Raw genomic sequence first — 19,784 nt, forward strand, 5'->3', positions numbered from 1 at the left:
TGCTTGGATCCATTCCTGGTAGTTAAGGACGATCTTGCCTTTGTTCATTCCACAAGACAGTCGAGTGGTATTCACGTATGTTTTGAGGGGGTTCAATCTGGGTTTCCTGGATTCGGTGTGCTGATTTATATAAAGTATTGAGTTGTTTCAGGGGCACTACCGCTTAGCCCTGCCCACTTCTAGTGAGCTCAGCGGCACCTATTGATTTGGACCAATCAGAATACATAACATAGTACGTGTTCTAAATAAATGTCAATTAGCTACGCATTCATGATGTAGGGGCTGGTCATTTTACAGTAGTACCTAGTCATGCCGACATAGTCAGTTGTAATGACTTTGTATTCACAGCGTAATTACAAGAGTAGCCAATCACCGTCGGATAACATCTATTAGACATGACGCACTTCAAAAAAATTAAATAAAAATTCAACAGTAAGGAAATCTGGCAGCAAGAGATTTTCTTCTATGGTGCAACTAAAGATTTTCTGAGTGCTGCTGATTTTTAGGGTTACCGGGTGTCTCGGAAAAACTGGGTTTGTCAGTTTTCATTCCAGATACAATTGTTAAATTTTTCTGGTTATGCTATACCGTACAAAACTACAGCAGTGTGATCAGCAAGGGAACAGCTGAGTGATGTCTTGAGTTAACGGCATTCAAAAATAAAAGAAAAAAAATAATGGATTGTGTTTCACGATCTTATATTTCCTGGACCATGTCTGTTTGCTTATTTTTTACTATTTTATCTTCGTGGTGTGGTGCCTCCAGCCAAGTTAGCACTTGTAAGTTAGTCCCAATTTGATAATACAACCATATTGAAATGGTAGTAACAGCTGATCCACATTTTCTAACCTGTTTTTTGTACATATTTTGGTCAGATGACAATAAAAAGAAAATAATAAATTGGTACAATCTGCGATAATTACACCCAAAGTTTAGCTTTTAAATTCCAATTGGATTATATACAGTTATTTTGCAGAGTTATTGAATTGAAGAAAAAAAATACGTCCAGATTTTTAAATCTGGAACTCTGGTAACCCTATGCCGACTTCTTGAGACTGACAATGCTGATCAAGACATGATTCAGTTTATATTAACAAAGTACCCAGATGGTGGGTTTTTGGTTATTTTTTTTGTATTTAAAATGTAAGGCGACTTTTAACCATCCAGCTGCCCATTTATTTTGGCAATTTCCATGTTAAAAATGGTCTCTCTCTTCTTTTGTGGAGATTTTTCATTCTTCGCCCTCAAATAAGCAGTTTGGACAGTTTTCAAAACAATTTTTGCTTTCTGTTTTTAAATACACATGTTTATTGTTATTATGAAAACAACAGAAATAGATTATTTCAGTAGAACTTAAATAACAACAACGTGTTTACAATTGTAGCATTATAACTATATAGATAACATAACTTTTTTTTTTTCCTAATGGCAGCATTATAGAAGTGTATTATTTTTTTTTTTTTACAATTTGCAGCATTATAATAAAATTATAATAATAATTATTGTGCAGGCATAATTTTAGAAATAATTTTTTGTGCGCTAGATTTCAAAACAGACGCCCTTCAAACTCTCATCAATGTTAACGTCTTTATCTAGCACATATACATCAGGAAATGTTCAATCATGCCATGTACTGAGACAGGCGTTTTTTTTTTTTTTCAAAGGGTGGAGACATTTTCAGCAAGCACACAGAAACAAAACATGACAAGAACTTGTTTACAACTAAGAAAAATAAACCGTAAAAACACAGAAAATCACTCCGATCTTGTCATTTTGTCCAAATATCAACATTTTTTGACCAAACTTTCAGGAAGTATTGTAAGGTCCCTTGGGTCATAGAATAACCAATTTTTGTACCTGTATCTCTAAGCTGAATACATAATAATGTTTAAAAAAAAAATCATGTTCCCCAGTGTTCTGAAACAAAGGACGCCAATTCCAAGATGCTACTGTAAAAAATAGATTTGTAATTCATTTTTATAAGAAGAGAGCCAGCTACAGCCAAAAAAAAAAAAAAAATCTGGTCCTGGTATGAAGGCACTGATGCCAGTGCACGCCTTTTAAGCTAGTGTGAGAAGGTCGGTTGAATATCGAAGTGCTGTATTAAGATAGGGAACAAATTGTAAAGTGTCTGAATTTGGAAACCGTGCCATTCAAACATGAAAACTTTAAGTTTAATAAGGGTCTTGAGAACAAAAGGGTTGATAATTAAACAAAAAAACAACGGGGAATTGAAAAGGTTACCGTCTCAAGCTGATATAGGTTTGTTTGTGAACTGTGCAGCCTCCAGTAAAGCAATGTAGACTTTGATGGTATAGTATGAAGCCATAGTTTCGAGTCCATGTCGAAAAGAAATTTTTATTTATTTATTTATTTATTTATTTATTTATTTATTTATTGTCTGCTGCATCTAGCACTAGTAGCACAGCGGAGTCTGCATTTACAGTAGATATAGACCCTGTTCGTGCTGAAAATTGAGAATCTGTTGAAGATAATTTAATAATTGTGCAGCAGCTTTCCGATTTCAGACGATGACCTTCACAGCCAAAAAAGCAAGCACGCCATTTTAAGAGTTTGTGGCCTTAAGAATTTCCGTGGTTACGTTACAATAATGAAAAACAAAAAATGGATTGTGAGTTTTGCACTAAAGCAGGGCCAGCTGTTGCAGGGAAAACAGATTTTATTTCTGGAACTGACCATTTTAAGAAAGAGCACAGTGAAAGCAGAAAGCATAAAAATGCTAGGGACTGCGTTTTTGCAAAGTGTACGCCAACCCAGACACTGCTACTGAACTGAATGCAGAACAAACTTACAGGGAATTCAAAATGAAATTCAGTGCAGCTTGTATGATTGCAGTGGAAGAACTGCATTCACTAAACTTCACTCTCAGATTGTGCTAATGAGGAAGAATGGCTTGGAAGGATCTAAAACAATGATACAGTATGTGCTGCGGTCATTGCAGTCAAATTACATTTCCATCCTGACTGACTGTAGCGGGGAGAGATGATGTATGGTGTACTGTAGGTATGTTTCTGCAGGTGTGGTTGTGAAGGCTTCTGGTAGGCTTAGCTGAACTTGTTCACTGTCATGCACAAGGAACACAATCAAGAATCTTAAACACAATCAAAAATTTGCATGGAAATGTTGACAATGAATGTTCAGATTGGTGGAGAGACACACTAGGTGCTTTTGGAGTTGATGGTGCCAGTGCCAATATGGGTGCTCTTTTCAAAAGTGAAATTGGACAGCATAGTATATCATTGCATTGCTTGCCTTAGAGGTGTGGAGTAGGGGCAGCAGTGTGGAGTAGTGGTTAGGGCTCTGGACTCTTGACCGGAGGGTTGTGGGTTCAATCCCCAGTGGGGGACACTGCTGTTGTACCCTTGAGCAAGGTACTTTACCTAGATTGCTCCAGTAAAAACCCAACTGTATAAATGGGTAATTGTATGTAAAAATAATGTGATATCTGTATAATGTGAAATAATGTATAATGTGATATCTTGTAACAATTGTAAGTCGCCCTGGATAAGGGCGTCTGCTAAGAAATAAATAACACTATGTAACACAATTTTTGTTCCTGGGTAGTAAGTGTTATTTCCTAATTGCTTATGCCTCAAAAGTATAGAAAATGGCTATTATTCCCCACAAACTTTGCTTTTGTGACCAGGACAGTGATATTTTGAAATTTACCTATTTCCAATGAGAAAACGGGCGAATTTGTGTCTTTTCGTTCACATAGTCAGAAAAAAACAATATATGAATCCAAATTAACATGTATTTATACTAAAGTAATACAAAAATGACTACAAAAGATTTAGAAGTGAGTAGTTTTTCAAGATTTATAATTATACTGTAAATCACTTTCACGAATCAGCCCCCAAATGTAGTCTCCCATCATGTTCTCGTTATACTGTCCTTGGTAGCGGCGTTCAAAGTCCAGTATATCCTGGTGGAAGCGCTCGCCTTGCTCCTCCGAGTACGCTCCCATGTTCTCCTTGAATTTATCAAGATGAGCATCAAGGATATGGACTTTGAGGGACATCCTACAGCCCATTGTGCCGTAGTTCTTCACCAGAGTCTCAACCAGCTCCACATAGTTTTCGGCCTTGTGATTGCCCAGGAAGCCCCAAACCACTGCGACAAAGCTGTTCCAAGCCGCTTTCTCCTTACTAGTGAGCTTCTTGGGGAATTCATTGCACTCCAGGATCTTCTTTATCTGTGGTCCGACGAAGACACCGGCTTTGACCTTTGCCTCAGACAGCTTAGAGAAGAAGTCTTGGAGGTACTTGAAGGCTGCCGACTCCTTATCTAGAGCTCTGACAAATTGTTTCATAAGGCCCAATTTGATGTGCAGTGGTGGCATCAGCACCTTCCGGGGGTCCACCAGTGGCTCCCACTTGACGTTGTTCCTCCCCACAGAGAACTCGGTCCGCTGTGGCCAGTCCCGCCTGTGGTAGTGCGCCTTGGTGTCCCTGCTGTCCCAAAGGCAAAGATAGCAGGGAAACTTGGTAAAACCGCCTTGGAGACCCATCAGGAATGCCACCATTTTGAAGTCTCCTATGACCTTGATGCCATCTCAGAAAAATGCAGATATGTATCCACTTAGGCAGCTGGAACTAAACTGAACTGGTGGGCTTAAGGCCCCTGTATTTATACTACTATTTATATTACTGGAAAGTTCTAGAAAGTTCTAGAAGTTACTCCAAGTTTACTCAGCACTGAATCTATCTGGAATGTTCTGGAAAATAGGTAACTTTCAAAATATCACTGTCCTGGTCAAAAAAGCAAAGTTTGTGGGGAATAAGCCATTTTCTATACTTTTGAGGCATAAGCAATTAAGAAATAACACTTACTACCCAGGAACCAAAAAAAAAAAAAATTGTTACACGGTGTAATAATAATAATAATATAGGCTTGAATTAGCAATGTTAAGTACTCAAATGATCGAAAAAGTATATGACATTCTGCAGTTGGTGTGAAAAATGTACAATTTCAGTTCAAAAAGTGTGAGTTGAAAGCAGTTGGTGCTGAGTTAGGCTGTACAATTAGGACACCTTTGGCTGTGAAGACACAGCGCTGGCTGCCTCACACTTATCGTGGCTTGTCTTTTTGCTTAGAATCAAATGATGAGAATCTTGCTGCTGGACAGGGCAGTATACTGCTGGAGCACCATGCTTCCACTTTCACAAACACAGACATTAGAGGAAGAGCAAAGCATGTTGTACAGGAAATGGAAAAACTTGCTTTTGTAAGGTTTTGTCATTTTTTACAGAGGTGTCAAAGTTTAGCCTTACGCTCAAAAATAATAGTCCGATTCTTCCCTAAGCTGTTGCAGCAATTGAGAATTGTGTCTTGACAATTAAAAAGTATGAGGGAAAAGCCATTAAGAAATGGCAAATCAGATAACTTTTTGCAGCAAGTGGATTCCCAACCAGAGCCAGATCCACAGCAGCAGGGTCAGTCAGTTCAGGAGGACCCCAAATTATTCAGTGTTTTTCAATGTTCTGCCTTGTAGACTTTGTGATGAACAGTTAGAAGTCTTACTGGATTGGTGTAGTGACCTTTTAGCAAGGAATGGATGCAATGTTGATGAAGTTCACCCAGAATGGAGAATGCTTAAAACACCAGTCAAAGGTCAGTTTATGGATAAATCCTACATTGGTTTATGGGAGGTCATGCTAATAAGAGAACTCTTTTGCACAGATTTAAAAAAGTCTTCTACATTTCGTGGAAATCATGCTTGTGCTGCCGATATCAGCTGCCCAATGTGAACATGGATTTTCTGCACAAAACAGAATTAAATCCAAGCTACGCTGTTACTTAATGTTATGTGACAGCTGTTGAAGAGTGTGAGAATCAGTGAGATCCAGAGCCTTGCGTTAAGCGCTGGATTTCCTGAGATAAAAGGAAACGAAGACCAAATTACACATCCTGACCAAGTGATGTAGACATTTGATACTTGACTCAGACTGTGAATAATAAGAAAGATTTGATAGTTGTGTATAGTTCACAGGCTTAAGTGCCAAATGCCAGTTAGTTCAGAGGACACATTGCCAAAATGCAGAACTGCATTGAATTTGAAGTTCACTTTTAAAGAACCAAAGGTGTCAAATGACGGCATGAGGAAGAACGGTTACAGCATTAGCATGTGAGGACAGGGTCCGTGTCAGAACAGCAGATCACATGGAGTACAGGGGCCGTGTCAGAACAGCAGATCACACGGGCCGTGTCAGAACAGCAGATCACATGGAGGACAGGGGCCGTGTCAGAACAGCAGATCACATGGAGGACAGGGGCCGTGTCAGAACAGCATATCACATGGAGGACAGGGGCCGTGTCAGAACAGCAGATCACATGGAGTTCAGGGGCCGTGTCAGAACAGCAGATCACACGGAGGACACGGGCCGTGTCAGAACAGCAGATCACACGGAGGACACGGGCCGTGTCAGAACAGCAGATCACACGGAGGACACGGGCCGTGTCAGAACAGCAGATCACACGGAGTACAGGGGCCGTGTCAGAACAGCAGATCACATGGAGTTCAGGGGCCGTGTCAGAACAGCAGATCACACGGAGGACACGGGCCGTGTCAGAACAGCAGATCACACGGAGGACACGGGCCGTGTCAGAACAGCAGATCACATGGGGGACAGGGGCCGTGTCAGAACAGCAGATCACATGGGGGACAGGGGCCGTGTCAGAACAGCAGATCACATGGAGGACAGGGGCCGTGTCAGAACAGCAGATCACATGGAGTACAGGGGCCGTGTCCGAACAGCAGATCACATGGAGTACAGGGGCGTGTCAGAACAGCAGATCACACGGAGGACACGGGCCGTGTCAGAACAGCAGATCCAGTGAAGTTAGATAACTCTGTGATTTAGTAGTGAGAATTTCCTGTGCCAGTGTGGTGTATATTGGAGGTGTGCACGTGTGTTCTCACCTGAACGTTTCCCGTGCGCTGTATATTGGAGGCGTGCACGTGTGTTCTCATCTGAACGTTTCCCGTGCGCTGTATATTGGAGGTGTGCACGTGTGTTCTCACCTGAACGTTTCCCGTGCGCTGTATATTGGAGGTGTGCACGTGTGTTCTCACCTGAACGTTTCCCGTGCGCTGTATATTGGAGGTGTGCACGTGTGTTCTCACCTGAACGTTTCCCGTGTGGTGTATATTGGAGGTGTGCACGTGTGTTCTCACCTGAACGTTTCCCGTGCGCTGTATATTGGAGGTGTGCACGTGTGTTCTCACCTGAACGTTTCCCGTGTGGTGTATATTGGAGGTGTGCACGTGTGTTCTCCCCTGAACGCTTCCCGTGCGGTGTATATTGGAGATGTGCACGTGTGTTCTCACCTGAATGTTGAAACCTGTGCTGGCTGCAGCATTTGTCTGTTTTTACCTGACCACATGCTTACTACTGTAAATGTATTGGTATTCCAGAATAGACTTTCAATCCCAAAAATTGGGTAAAGGTTTGACTATGCAAGACACCCCAAGTGAAAGGGGGGCCATGTGTTTTCCATTTATCACCAATGCAGGTCTTCTGGGATATAAATTACGCATATCAATTAAAAAAATGTTTTTAGTTACTTGGAAAAAACCTGATACGTTTTGGCAGTCATTAGCACTGCCTGAACATGTTGGTGTGTTTTATTCAGTGAGGTTTAGTTAAGCACATCTGTTTCATAGCTCTGAGTCACCCGTTCCAGGAATCTTTTATTGTAGGGAAGCTTGACGATTCAGTGGTGAGCCAGCAAATGTTATATTGATGGGTCTTTTTTGATTATGCAGTTTACTGTCCTTGAGATTCATTGCCTTTTCACATGTCAGTTTTAGTTTCCTTCATTTTCAAATGCGGAACATTTGTTACCAATTACGATTCACAGCACAGATTTGAGCCTTTTCATTTGTTTTTATGTTCCAGCATTCACCCGACCAAGCCGGCATGACAGTAGCTCTGCAGACCCCGGGTTCACCATGCGGAGGAAAATGGAGCATCTAAGAGAAGAAATGGAGCAGATCCGGCAGCTTCGCCATGTACGTTTTTATAGTTTTTTTTTTTTTTTTTTTTTTTTTTTTTTTTTTTTAATTAATTAAAAAGAAAAATCTCAAGGCTCAGTAGCTCAGACATTTCTTAAACTTGATCAGCCCCATTTAACCACCCAGCTGCCCATTTATTTAGGCAATTTCCATGTTAAAATGCTCTTTTTTTTTTTTGCACATTTTTCATTCTTAGCCCTCAAATAAGCAATTTGGACAGTTTTCAGAACATTATGATAAATGGAAAGTATTTACAGTATTTCAATAGATCTTAAATGACAAAATAACAACAATGTGGTTACAATTGTAGTATTATAATATAGATCACAACATAACATCATTTTTTTTCCAATGGCAGCATTATATAAGTATAAATAACATTTATTTTTTACAATGGCAACATTATAATACCTGTGCAGGCATATCACTTTTTAGAAATAATTTTTTATACAATAGATTTCAAAGCGAGCGCCTTCAAACCCTCATCAATGCTAACGTCTTTCTCTAGCACATCACGTCATATACAGTATCTTCCCCAGTTTCAGGTACGGGTGTATAGCGCTGTTATATGAATTACCTGTGAAATGTAGGTACAATAAATAATAAATACAATATTTTGACCAGTACCAAACCTGACAAGGCTTCCTTACAACCTCTAACACCAACAAATAAAGAAATCTCCTTGTTTTATTCTCTGTAGATACACAGGCATCCATTTTTCACTCTCAGCTGTATGTATACAGATGACCTGGTCTGTCAAGAACATTTCTTGGGGACTGCCAGTAAAAAAACAAAACTGCATACACTTTTACAATACAGTTCTTATTTTTTCATTGAAGCACGTTAAAAAGACTTGTTAAACTTTGCAGATGCACATATAAATGCCGGCACGGTATTCTCACGGGAGTAACAAATTTGGACTCTCATGCGCGCCACGTAAAAATCACGGAATAAGCATCTGTGTGGTTAAAACGGCATTTTACCACAAGGCAAAGGTTTGCAAAACAAAATTCAAGAAACTGAGGTGCATGCAAGAACTCCATCACTCATAAAAGCAGCAGCTTCACTGACAACCAACACAGTTCAAAGGATCTGCCCGGGCTGCCTGTGCTGCTGTGCACATGTCCTCAGTGCATGCGTGTCTGTGCTCCTGGGCACATCTCCTCAGTGCATGTGTGTCTGTGCTGCTGGGCACATCTCGTCAGTGCATGTGTCTCTGCTGCTGGGCACATCTCGTCAGTGCATGTGTGTCTGTGTGCTGCTGGGCACATCTCCTCAGTGCATGTGTGTCTGTGTGCTGCTGGGCACATCTCCTCAGTGCATGTGTGTCTGTGCTGCTGGGCACATCTCCTCAGTGCATGTGTCTCTGTGCTGCTGGGCACATCTCGTCAGTGCATGTGTCTGTGTGCTGCTGGGCACATCTCCTCAGTGCATATGTGTCTGTGCTCCTGGGCACATCTCCTCAGTGCATATGTGTCTGTGCTCCTGTGCACATCTCGTCAGCGCATGTGTGTCTGTGCTGCTGGGCACATCTCCTCAGTGCATGTGTGTCTCTGTGCTGCTGTGCACATCTCCTCAGTGCATGTGTCTGTGTGCTGTTGGGCACATCTCCTCAGTGCATGTGTGTCTCTGCTCCTGTGCACACCTCGTCAGTGCATGTGTGTCTCTGTGCTGCTGTGCACATCTCCTCTGTGCATGTGTCTGTGTGCTGCTGCACACATCTCCTCAGTGCATGTGTCTGTGCTGGTGCACACATCTCCTCAGTACATGTGTTTGTTTCTACAGAACCTTGAGTCCAGGCTGAAAGTCATGCTGCCAGATGATGTTGGTGCTGCTTTGATGGATGGCGTCGTCCTTTGTCATTTAGCTAATCACATTCGACCTCGTTCCGTGGGCAGCATTCATGTGCCCTCCCCAGCAGTGGTAAGGACCAGACGCTAAAGTCGGGGTAGACAAACAGTGTACTGTAGCTGATCCATGTCTCTCCCATGGTCAGTTCAGCATGGCTGGCTTATAGATTACAGACATTTACAGTACTCTGATTTGATGAATTTACATTGTTAATCGCACTGCCTCCTGGTGACCTGACCTCTGTGCAGGTTGTGTTGTAATATTTCTGGAGGTCTGGACAGAAATAATTAGATTATCCATTTATAATTGCTTTAGGGAACACCCCTGCCTGGTTCCAGTTAGTTTGATAATAGAGGATTTACTCTACCTAGTGCATCTGAAAGTCATTTTCAAATATTTTATTGAATTTTTAATTCATATACCAAACTAAAATAATGTCTCACTTTTTTGTGTTTATTTTATTTCAGCCTAAGTTAAGTATGGCGAAGTGCAGAAGAAATGTTGAAAACTTCTTGGATGCGTGTAAGAAGCTGGGTGTTCCACAGGTAATGCATCACGCTCTATATGGGATATTTCTGAGCTTCAGTTTCATTCTCAGCAGGTAGACAGTAACTCCTCTCACTGTGCATGTACAGCAGAACCCCACTCTGGCAAATCACCAAAAACATGACTGCTTGTAGAGGCGTTATTCCACTAATTCAAGCTCTTTTACTTCTTCCAGGAAAAACTGTGTTTGCCTCACCATATTTTAGAAGAACGAGGAATGGTAAAAGTTGGCATAACGGTCCAAGCTCTTCTAGAACTGCCCGCATCACGACCGACGCAGCTGTCTGCTGTGTAGTGCAGCTCTGTTAAATATCACTTTCAGCCTTGAGTTCATTACTGTTTGTGCACAAAACACTGTCTTTGCCAATATCTGAAAATATGATGTAAATACAATCCCAGATTTGATACCTGGAAAGGAACATACCACACTTTCTGTCATTTTATTTTGCTTATTAAAGACAAAATAGTTCCAAATGCAATTTTAAAGTTATGGATAAACTACCCATGGTTTTAATAATTATAGAAACTCAATGGTAACGTATACACAAAAAAAAAGAATTCCGGAAAAATGCTTCAACAAAGTCTTCAGCTGTTCAGGCAGTGGTCAGTTACCAGATTTGATTTGATTAACTAATACCCTGCTGAGATAAAGCACAGCTTACAGCATTTTCCACCTGTCAACAGCAAACAAATCATTACCCCAAAAAATAGGCGATGCCATCCAGGGGGTAGAAGGGGTAGAAGTCGACCAAATCAGCCCCTAAATATGAATCGCTCTGTAGTGTTAGCAGGAGGGCCAGGCTCAGCAGATGGCCGCTGTCCAGAATATTATTTCAGATACATAGTTTACATTTTTCCTGTAGCGTTCAGCAACGAATGGTGAGACGTGCCAGCCATAATGAATGGTATGCATTCATTCAGTGAGAAGTGCCAATCTAGGTGCTTTTTATGCTTACACTTGAAGTGCTTGTGAATTTGGCATTGAGCATTTCCTTAGTTATTTATTTTTGTCACATTGTCCATCACAGGAGGGTAGTTTCCAAGCTGTACTTTTGAAAATACAGAAGTTTTTTTTTTGTTTGTTTTTGTTCTTCTTTATCATGCTGCATACAGTTTTGGAGAAAAAACAATCTGTACATTATCATTAAGTATTTGTATTTATTTAATTTGAAAACTCTTTTAAGAACGGAACATCAGACCTGCGGATGCCCTGTTCATTGTAGATTCATTGTAAAGAGTGATTGGCATTGGTTATTGAGTTAATGTGTCCTAGCTTGTGCTGCCAGAGCCCTAGAAAACCTTTAGTTACACAAATGAATATTGTATCTGGTAAAATAAGACGTTTGAACAGAAAGCTGGTAAATATTACTGTGTTTTTAAATTTCCAAAAGTGAAATGAAAGATTTTATGCTAAAATATAAAGCTTTACCTGCATTTAAGGTAGAGGAGCCTTTTACAAAGTGCTCAAAAACCAGAGCTCTTAAAAATACAGCCCTGAAACTGCACTGAGTCACTGATTCCATTAGAAGTCTTTATTTTCACTCTCCTTTAGTAGTCTTTCCTCTGTCATCTCCAGTCTGGATTATTTATTATACTGAAAAGATTCATATGGGATTTAGCAAATGTATTAATAATACCATGGTAATTGATTTTATATAATCCTAATAAGTAATCCAATACATCTTCTGGGATATCGGGTACTTTACTTGTTTTGTGTTTTACTTCATCACTTTGAAAAACTGTTAAGATGACAAACTTTTTTTGTATTAGCTGTATAGGGGGCTGTAGAGAATGCACTGCAGTGGATCACCTGCTTATGATACTAGCTGTATGATGTAGAGAACGCACTGCAGTGGATCACCTGCTTATGATACTAGCTGTATGATGTAGAGAATGCACTGCAGTGGATCACCTGCTTATGATACTAGCTGTATGATGTAGAGAATGCACTGCAGTGGATCACCTGCTTATGATACTAGCTGTATGATGTAGAGAACGCACTGCAGTGGATCACCTGCTTATGATACTAGCTGTATGATGTAGAGAACGCACTGCAGTGGATCACCTGCTTATGATACTAGCTGTATGATGTAGAGAACGCACTGCAGTGGATCACCTGCTTATGATACTAGCTGTATGATGTAGAGAACGCACTGCAGTGGATCACCTGCTTATGATACTAGCTGTATGATGTAGAGAACGCACTGCAGTGGATCACCTGCTTATGATACTAGCTGTATGATGTAGAGAATGCACTGCAGTGGATCACCTGCTTATGATACTAGCTGTATGATGTAGAGAACGCACTGCAGTGGATCACCTGCTTATGATACTAGCTGTATGATGTAGAGAACGCACTGCAGTGGATCACCTGCTTATGATACTAGCTGTATGATGTAGAGAACGCACTGTAGTGGATCACCTGCTTATGATACTAGCTGTATGATGTAGAGAACGCACTGCAGTGGATCACCTGCTTATGATACTAGCTGTATGATGTAGAGAACACACTGCAGTGGATCACCTGCTTATGATACTAGCTGTATGATGTAGAGAACGCACTGCAGTGGATCACCTGCTTATGATACTAGCTGTATGATGTAGAGAACGCACTAGCTGTTAGGTGTTTGACCTATCTTTAAATGTCACTTCCATATGTTTTATTGGGTCCTCAATGAAATGCTGTGAAACCTGGAAATGTATTTTAGTTCAAATTCATACTGTGTGTTATGTTCTGAAATAATATCTGAGGATATTTTAAAGTCCATGTTCATGTACTACCACACACCTGGACCCTTCTTTGCGAGCACATGACACTAATTTATAGATAATCCAAATGGAAAAGTTCAGGTTTCATCTGATTAGATCCCTTCAGATCTGGGCAAGGTGAACCATCATAAATATACTGCCACGAAGCTGTCTTTAGCATTCTACACCAAGCATTCCAATATTGATTTAATATAGTCAATTCTCATTAATGTGAATTTCAAGGGATTAGCAAAGAAAATTCTTATCAAGAGTCTAAAGCCAAGTGTATACTGTCAGTTTTTTGTTGAAGTTTCATTAACACTGAAATCAAATGTTTATTTCAGAACAATGAAAAGTATTGTACATTTAAAAGTTCTGTGCATTTTATAAAAAATATGGCTGTAACTGAACTTTTAGAAAGTGTACATTGTAAATGAACTGCACTTGAAACCTGCATGTCTCATTCTGACCACAGGCATTTTGAAACCACAAAAGCAAGGCGTCCTCAACATCAGGGTATCGAGTAAATCGGAAACACTGAAGACTTGCATCCACAGTTTGCTGTTCATAAGCCTGTACTGTTGCATCCCAGTTTTTCAGATGCACAGTTTGCTGTTCATAAGCCTGTACTGTTGCATCCCAGTTTTTCAGATGCAGTTTGCTGTTCATAAGCCTGTACTGTTGCATCCCTGTTTTTCAGATGCACAGTTTGCTGTTCATAAGCCTGTACTGTTGCATCCCAGTTTTTCAGATGCACAGTTTGCTGTTCATAAGCCTGTACTGTTGCATCCCTGTTTTTCAGATGCACAGTTTGCTGTTCATAAGCCTGTACTGTTGCATCCCAGTTTTTCAGATGCACAGTTTGCTGTTCATAAGCCTGTACTGTTGCATCCCTGTTTTTCAGATGCACAGTTTGCTGTTCATAAGCCTGTACTGTTGCATCCCAGTTTTTCAGATGCAGTTTGCTGTTCATAAGCCTGTACTGTTGCATCCCAGTTTTTCAGATGCACAGTTTGCTGTTCATAAGCCTGTACTGTTGCATCCCAGTTTTTCAGATGCACAGTTTGCTGTTCATAAGCCTGTACTATTCTTGTATCCCAGTATTCATGGGAATGTTTTGAAATCTGCAGCAGCATCTTTCTTTTTTTTGTACAGTGGTGCGTTATCCACCGCTTTCAACATCTCAATTTTTGTCTGCAAGGATAGTGCATGTTTTTGCGTGAGCACTATGGCAACTCAGTATGCATCATGGGATCTGTTGTCCCTAAACAGCACTAAAATACAGTACATACATACATTTCCCCATATCTTTTCCACTCAACTGTTTGAACTAGGGCATTTAGTTGTATTCACATTTTTCTTACCTGGGAGGGCTCCAAAATATTTTGCACTAACAGGAAATCTGTGTTAAGTGGATTCATATTATAAGTAGTAATTTACAATAAGCGACTGCTAAATTTGGCCGGGACTCTGTGGAAGATTCTTACTATCAGGAAATGTGTCAAATGAGAGTTTGTTTGAACAAGACTGTATAAATAACAGACATGGAGTACAAGGAGCTCTTTGCTTATGTTTTTGATGTCTTCAGACAGTTGTGATCACTCTCACATACCATAAATACATTTATAGTTTTATTATTGTGTCATTCTCAATAATATTTTCAACAAAAGACATTTACAGTTGCAGACAAAAGTATTGGCACCCTACGTGTATTATACCATAATTCAAGGTAACAGATTAAGGATTTAGCAAACTATAAACGCTTTTTAATAAAACAAAATACAGAATTTCTGTATTCTAACCAATTATATTTCTAAAAAAATCAAACAAGCTTATTTTAATATGTTCCACTTGTTGGTGAAATCTGGGCCCATTCTGTCTGCATATTCCCTTCAGCTCAGACAGATTGGATACACAATGGTTGGCTACATCTTTTTTCAGATCAGTCCAAAGCATTTCTATTATCTGTGATGATTGTGAAGGTCATTCCAGAAATGTTGTTTTTGTTTTCTTAAATTCCAGAGTTGTGTTTTGGGTTGTTGTCGTGTTGGAAGATAAACTGTCTGCCAATCAGCCGATGAGCAAATGGAATCATTGTACTGTGTAGAATGTTTTGATCATGGCTGTATTCATTCAATCTTAAATCACATGAATGTCTCCAGTCCCTGAACTGGTAAAACAAAACACCCCATATCATGATCATACCACCTCCATGTTTATTTTAGAGCAGAGGATTTTGTTGAATGTTCATTGAAAGTGTTTTGCAGCGAGGTCTACATCTACAGCTCTTCTGTGTTCAGGTGCCTTTGTACAGTTCTTTCATGCACTATTATGCCTCATGATTCTAAATCTTTGTTTTAAGTCCTTGGCTGTTAACCTTGGATGTTTTTAGCAGCTCGGACGATTCTCCTACCTGCTGTACCAGTCATTTTCTGTGGAGGTCCACTTCTTAGTTGGATTTGTTCATTGGGTGTTCTTGATTATTGCTCTGATTGTGGATTTTGATGATTCATATTTCTTTGATACTGTTCTGAAGCCATTTCCTTTGTTGTAGTTTTGCTACGAGTGCTTTTCTCAAAATTGAATCCAACTCCTTTTTCTTGACCATCATCTGCTGTGTTGCCAAAATGTTGTTCTTCAACAGATGTGGGAAATAGTGAGCTCTTTTTCCAGATAATAACTTTTATAAAGCAGCTTTGTTTGCTGTGTAATGGTTTTCAATCAATTAATATATATTTTAATCAGTTCTATTAAATTTTTAGACTTTTAATGTAAAGGTGCCAGTACCTTTGTCGTAAACACATATTTGAAATTGCTTGAGTGCTTTTTAAAAAGATTGTTTGTTAAACTACCAGAAATTGTGTATTTTGGTCTTTTGTCATAATAATCAGTGGCTAATGTTCACTAAATGCTTGTATTTGAATGATCTTATGTGAAGTATAGGGTGCCGATACTTTTGTCTGAAACGTGTAGCATTCGAGTGAATTTCAAGTTCCGGGTTACATTTTTTTTTTTTTTACTAAACTTAAAATGTAAGTGACGTTTTGTTAAGCATTTTAAAAACTGCAGCCATGTTTATATATTTAATTGCACAATGAGGTTTCTAAGAAGGGAGCATGTGTGCATCTATTCAGCTTATTGCACAATAGTGTCTGCATTGCCAATATCTCATTGTATACACTTCCTTAAAGCATCTTAAAAAGATAAAACTTCAATTAAAACATGTAAAATATACTCTACTGCCATAAAAAAACAAATGCCTGTACACAGATGGGAATCTTCTATGGCATTTTAAATAACTGCATTTATTTAACTACAAGTTCAATCTACTTTGATAAAGTTTCACTTTAATGTTCCATTGTGGTGACATATGTATTTATATCATGTATTTATATAGATCCTTGTAGCAGTGTTTACCAAGGGTTAAACATTCCCACTGGAGCCTTTAGCCCCATTTTCTTCTGTTGAAAATCTTTTGTTTTTCTGAAGTTTATCTAAAGGACAGTGACTGTCTCAGCGCAGTGAATGTCTCGGCACTCCTTTAAGAGTCCAGGTGTCTTTCTTTTGTGTTGATGACAGCATGAAGTCAACACATTTAACTTTTAGTATTTCTACTAACACTCTGGCTTTACATCTTTGTCAGTGTCTTTGTAATATGATGAATGGGTAAAGAAATGCCTTCCTTAAAACAGTTCACATTTGTTAAGGGCACTGCAGTCTGCCAAGTAGGACATGTGGAGGAGTTTCTGAACTGAACAGAATGTGGAGGTTCTTGTGTATGTGTATAGCTCTGATAGGTTGCCTTTTGTAATTCATATAAACATTCCTTATGTTGCTTGCACCTAAACATTTTGTGCTCTGTAAAATTGCCCCACATTTTCTAGCACAACCTTGTAAAATAATGTAATCTTTGCTTTGTTTCAGAGTTTTGCTGTTATTTGAGCTTCCAAATGTAAATGTCCCTTTTTAAACAACAGAAAAGCCTTCTGGTGTCTGTGTATATAGTTTTGTTTTGTATGAAAACTGCATGCCAATAACACATTTGACCAATCCTGAGACTGTGTACATACCCTCTGTATAAAGTTCAGGATGTTTCTTAAAAGGTTTCATGGATAAGAAAAATAAAATGTTCTTTTCCAAAGTATGACTGTTTGATTTTGTTACTCGTCCCCTCACCTCACTCTGAATCATGTTGCTTGGTTTGGGGTTTTAGTGCTGGAAAGTTATACAAGTCATGTAGAACATTGTCACAAGGCTGGCTGAGTGGTGACACGTCAGACCCGGAAGAAACACACAGACAGACGGTGGTGATGAGTGAAACTGAGTGCAATGGCTGCACTCAGTGTTTAATAACAAATAAATAAAAAGGTTGAACAAACAGAAAACAGGACACGGCACTTGAGGCCAAAATAAATAGACAAACAAAAACGGACTAGACAAACATGGTGAGCAGATACTTTAACTATTCTTTTTATAATTCACAATTACCTCCGTCTCCAATCCCGTTCTCCACTCACCGAACACCCAACCCCGAGTGAATGAAATGTGCATCTATTTATACCGTTGTGCTGGGATTCAATTACTAATTAATTATTCACTTGAATCCCAGCACGTGAATTAATTAAGTGTACTCCCGTGACCACACATTACATTTTAACCAGCACGTGAAGTGATTTGTGCCATCCTCGTGCCTAAATACAAATCTACATTTTTAAATCACTCGTGTTACACAGACCCATTTATATCCCGTGTAACAATGACTATACACCAACATTTACACACGCAACATACAACATATAACACAAACTACGCACAAGGGCATGGCCACATTGCCACAAACATACAGTAAATGCTAAACAAAGAATTACTCGCATGTAGCTGCTTTGTATGATCTTCATTCATTATGGACACCAGACTGAACGCCTCCCCCCAAACCACAATGAATCACCAATTTTAGAAGGTTTAGTGGACGTCCTCCGATCCCACGACCAAGCCAGCTTACTCTTTCACACCCAGGAACTCGAGAGCGGATGACGATGAGCTACTGGCCTCTGGAGGACAAAGGCCAGCCGTACAGGTGTCTGCCTGAGCTCACTGGGCGCCTGGCCAGCATGGTCCTCTGCAGCGCGATGAGGAGAAACAGTCCCTGCTGGTTTTGCTTTCCTAACCCACAGGAGTGCCAGAGGCAATGCAACGCTCCCTTCGGAATCCCCAGGGAGTTGTTTTTGACCCTGCTTTGAGGACCACTTCTGGTCAATCACTATTTCTTTCTGGCACCTGAGAAATCTGGCTAGATTGAGGACTATGGTGACACTGAAACATTTATAATTCTTTGTTTAATGACCTCGCTGAATAGGTTGCAGCTATGCTGCCTCCTGAATACTTACTCATACCAAGTCTGTTCATCATATTTCTCCAGTTTTAAGATTACTACACTGGCTTCCAGTGAAGCGTCATATTGATTGTAAAACGTTACTCACTTATAAGGAAATCCATGGTTTTGGTCCTGCCTACCAGCATGAGTAAGGTGGCTCCGTGTTGATCAGTTTGGGACAGTTCAGGCTTTTCAACTTTCTGGTATGTTTTACCTGTCTCAGGTACCATTCTTTCCTTTAAGAGAAGCAGGACTACGCTTACCAGAATGCATTGGTTTGTGAGTTGAAAAGCCTGAACTGTCCCAAACTCCCAGTGAACACGGAGCCATATGGTCACCTTAAGCATGAGTTACTTATTCCTTACAAACCAGCTCGTACTTTGAGATCCACTGATTTTGAACCTGATTTGAGGGCATTTAGTTCTCAAGCTCCTTTTGCTTTGGAACTCACTTCCAGGTTCAGAATGCCAAATCAATCTGCATTTTTAAATCTAAGTTTAAAGCATTTTTTTAAACCTGGCCTTTATTAGTGGGCACTTTTAGAGCTGTTTTTAACCTGTTATATTTTTTGTAAAGCGCCCTGGGGTGCTTCTTCATGAAGGACTCTATTTCAATAAGATTGGTATGGTAAAAAAGATGGAGTGTCTTGGTGCATGCACAGATTTGTGACCACAGTGAATGACACACACACACGTTAGACGTGTATTTGATTTTAATGGTACCTATATATTGCTGAACAAAAAGACTGGTGAATGCTTCTTTGTATGCTGCACTCCTGTCATGAGGGGACGCAGTTGGCACACAGTTGCATCCATGAGTTTGAGTTCATATAAACGTGTTTTATATAAGAGAGATGCGAGACAAACATGCCTTGTGATGAGCTTGCTCTTGAACTACACACACTAAAACCAGTTCTCTGTTTTAGAAGTCGACATAGAGAGAACACCTGCTCTATTGCAAGACTGAATGTCTTCCGCTAATGACAGGATTGACTGGGTTATTCTCCAAGGATGCCAGCACACCATGTTCTTATCTGTCTGTATTTCGCTAATGACAGGATCCACTGGGTTATTCTCCAAGGATGCCAGCACACCATGTTCTTATCTGTCTGTATTTCGCTAATGACAGGATCCACTGGGTTATTCTCCAAGGATGCCAGCACACTATGTTCTTATCTGTCTGTATTTTGCTAATGACAGGATCCACTGGGTTATTCTCCAAGGATTC

General features: G+C 39.9%; 1 protein-coding gene across 4 annotated transcripts in view; it reads left to right on the forward strand.

The window, feature by feature from the left end:
• LOC117430736 (leucine-rich repeat and calponin homology domain-containing protein 2-like) overlaps nucleotides 1-17,327 on the forward strand; it is an 83,257-nt gene extending 65,930 nt beyond the window's left edge. For all 4 annotated transcript variants that reach the window (XM_059000672.1, XM_034902605.2, XM_059000670.1 and 1 more), the window contains 4 exons: nucleotides 7,923-8,035; nucleotides 9,824-9,961; nucleotides 10,357-10,434; nucleotides 10,611-17,327. In XM_059000672.1, coding sequence (XP_058856655.1) covers nucleotides 7,923-8,035; nucleotides 9,824-9,961; nucleotides 10,357-10,434; nucleotides 10,611-10,730 — 449 coding nt within the window. In that variant the 3' untranslated portion in view covers nucleotides 10,731-17,327. The remainder of the gene's footprint in view (nucleotides 1-7,922; nucleotides 8,036-9,823; nucleotides 9,962-10,356; nucleotides 10,435-10,610) is intronic.
• The last annotated feature ends 2,457 nt before the right edge of the window (nucleotides 17,328-19,784 follow it).

The sequence above is a fragment of the Acipenser ruthenus genome, chromosome 26 (assembly GCF_902713425.1).
Source record: "Acipenser ruthenus chromosome 26, fAciRut3.2 maternal haplotype, whole genome shotgun sequence".
Taxonomy (NCBI): domain Eukaryota; kingdom Metazoa; phylum Chordata; class Actinopteri; order Acipenseriformes; family Acipenseridae; genus Acipenser; species Acipenser ruthenus.